This window comes from Oncorhynchus mykiss, chromosome 18, assembly GCF_057628025.1.
Source record: "Oncorhynchus mykiss isolate SJ-2025 chromosome 18, ASM5762802v1, whole genome shotgun sequence".
Taxonomy (NCBI): domain Eukaryota; kingdom Metazoa; phylum Chordata; class Actinopteri; order Salmoniformes; family Salmonidae; genus Oncorhynchus; species Oncorhynchus mykiss.
In genome coordinates, this window is record NC_143039.1 from 417,501 (window position 1) to 420,529 (window position 3,029).

General features: G+C 45.3%; 1 protein-coding gene across 1 annotated transcript in view; it reads right to left on the reverse strand.

Moving 5' to 3' along the window:
• LOC149975339 (POU domain, class 4, transcription factor 1-like) overlaps nucleotides 1–713 on the reverse strand; it is a 2,283-nt gene extending 1,570 nt beyond the window's left edge. Inside the window, exon 1 of the mRNA XM_090206854.1 lies at nucleotides 390–713. Within this exon, the coding sequence (XP_090062980.1) occupies nucleotides 390–512 (123 nt within the window). The 5' untranslated portion in view covers nucleotides 513–713. The remainder of the gene's footprint in view (nucleotides 1–389) is intronic.
• Nucleotides 714–3,029: the final 2,316 nt, after the last annotated feature.

Here is a 3,029-nt window from a genome sequence, read left to right on the forward strand (position 1 = left end):
TAAGGGGAAAAAGAGAGAAGGAACAAGCACATGATGAATAAGTGGATATGTCAGCTGTGGGACTTCTGACAACACATAAAACACGAAGAATATTCCTTTTAGAAGACTGTCACCGAGTCATAAAAAAAAAAGTCGGTAGCTTTTGTGTTCAGCGTGGCTTTCAAAAAGATCACAGGCGTGCGGGTGATTGCCGTGGAAATACATGAAGAAGAAAAAAAACATTAAGGCGCACGCAGTTGGCTTTGGCAGAATGTGCCTCCGAGCGTTCCTTCCGTATTATTGCGCTCGCGCAGTTACAGTAACATGAACGCTTACAACATGCAAAAGACCGCGCATAGAAAGAGCATACAAAAGGAAGACACAAAGCAGAAGTTTTGGGTTTCATTTACCTGTGGAGCTTGCAGACAGGCTCTCCTTATTGCTTCCGAGCTGGAATGCAGAGTGGTGTATTTGTGCTCAGGTAAGCTCGGATGCATGGCGAAGTGTGGCTGTTTGCTATTCATTGACATCATCTTTGCGACTGTTTTTCTTTAAAGAGTAAAGGGGCTAAAATTGACGCAATGGAAAGATGTAGTAGCCTAGTCATAGACAGTGGTCCAGTAATGATGCAATACAGCCGGATCAGCCTTGAGCACGAAGATCACACAGTCAGAGAGATGCCTGCAGTCTCCCAGGCCGACGCACTTATCTGCCGTCTACTGTTCCCACTGGCTGCCGAGAGGGATGAGAGAAGGGCTCTTACACCTGAGTGTCTCAGATCTCGTCAAGCGGAGCTCGGCTTCTCTCGCGAGACATGGTGCATGAACATTGCAGCCAGCCAGCCAGCCCTGTCAGATAACAAGCGAACAGCTTCAAGCAGTTAGTGTGGTTAACTGGAGAGGAGAGGAGACCGGCGCGGCGCGTGCGTTTTATTTAGGGCTCTCAGCCTCCAGCCAGGAGACGGACACGCACGGGGTTTGAACACCTGTAGCTCGAGCTTGGATGTTTTGTTCAATTTGAATGCCTGATATTTGGTTGTTTATGAATTCGTTCATAGGAATTCACATCCGTTTTTTTTTTTTGTTTGTTGCTACATTCACTGTCATCTTTTTTTTGGCAGACAACTGATTTAATTTTCTTCACAGACATAATTTCAAAATAAATTCAACAAAGGCTATTCCAAGTCATAGCCTACTGACGCACGTGTCCCTTAAGACAATGCATTCTATTTTGATTCCTTTAAAAAAAAAATCTTAACGGAAAAACTATGCAAATCAAATGGTGCGAGGCCGGAAATGGGTGTCATAGGCCTGCAGTCTAGTCATTATGCACATCAATTATTTGAAGCGTTTGTCCAAACGGCCCTGAATCAAGACGTGTATTTGGAGGGAAAAAAAAGGAGACAGTCACTTTAGTTTATTGAAATATTGAATTGATATGAGCAGCAGGGTTGTAAGAGTAAGGCGATCATCAAACAATACAACACGGAACCGGAGTAATATCTCGCGCCGCCCTCGGGATTGCAACTCTCCTAAATGCAGAGAAAGAGAGCGAGAGAGAGAGGGGGGGGGGGGGGGGGGGGGGGGTATGTCTGCCCTCTGACTTCACCAGGCGAAATAGCCTAAATATTTAAATAGCAAATTCTTGGTGCATGAACAGTGGAGCCAGTTTAATTATAGACGAAAATGAAAACCGATGCGCCAAATTCATATGAATTCATCTAAATTGATATCTATAGCCAAAGATTATTATTTATATTTATTCCGAACTAAATATGTTCTCAGCATTCCAGCTAAATAAGAGGAAATCGAATTACCTTTTTTTTTTTTTTTTTGTGACCAGCTCTGAACTTCATAAAGTTACCTGAACATGTTATTTTTTGTCGCAGCACATCGAAGGTGGGACTAAATCCAGAACATTGAATGACCACACGAGAATTCGTGCATGTAAAAAAGGGCTCCCAATTCCCGGCCTACACGAGTGCCCACGGTGCTCCGTTCTGATATTCACTATATAGGGATGAGGGTGCCTTTTCGGACGCACTTTAGGAGAAGTTGATTTCCGGATGTAATACCGTTGGTACACTGGCCTATATGTGTTATCCTGTTCGCTCATATTAACCCCTAGACGCCATGATACCCCCTCAACCTTGATCATTACCACCCGCCAGATGAACACTAAACAAATTGATTTAATATCACCACCGTCACCTTGTACACAGTCGTTACCAAATTAAATGAATCCACAATGAATTAACACTTCATTTATTCAAAACGACTTGCGGAAACGGTTGAGCCCAATAAAATGTTCACGCCGTGATTAGATGAGAAATCTACATGAAAACGTAAATAAAGGGGTGTGGCGCCACACTCGGAATCTAAAGGAGGCTCAGGCGGGTGGGAGGTCTTTGTAGGACTGAAGTATGTGTTCTGGTCTGTTACTGTGTATTTACAGTTCGTTTCAGGGGATACAGACGAACACTGGGCGCTTTAGGGGATACAGACGGACACGATGAGCTTTAGGGGATACAGACGGACACGATGAGCTTTAGGGGATACAGACGGACACGATGAGCTTTAGGGGATACAGACGGACACGATGAGCTTTAGGGGATACAGACGGACATGATGAGCTTTAGGGGATACAGACGGACACGATGAGCTTTAGGGGATACAGATGGACACGATGAGCTTTAGGGGATACAGACGGACACGATGAGCTTTAGGGGATACAGACGGACACGATGAGCTTTAGGGGATACAGACGGACACGATGAGCTTTAGGGGATACAGATGGACACGATGAGCTTTAGGGGATAGAAGGCCAGCATCCCAGAGAAACCTCTTCACTGTTGACATTGAGACTGGACAGAGGAACTCTGCCTAGAAGGCCAGCATCCCAGAGTCGCCTCTTCACTGTTGACGTTGAGACTGGACAGAGGAACTCTGCCTAGAAGGCCAGCATCCCAGAGTCACCTCTTCACTGTTGACGTTGAGACTGGACAGAGGAACTCTGCCTAGAAGGCCAGCATCCCAGAGTCGTCTCTTCAC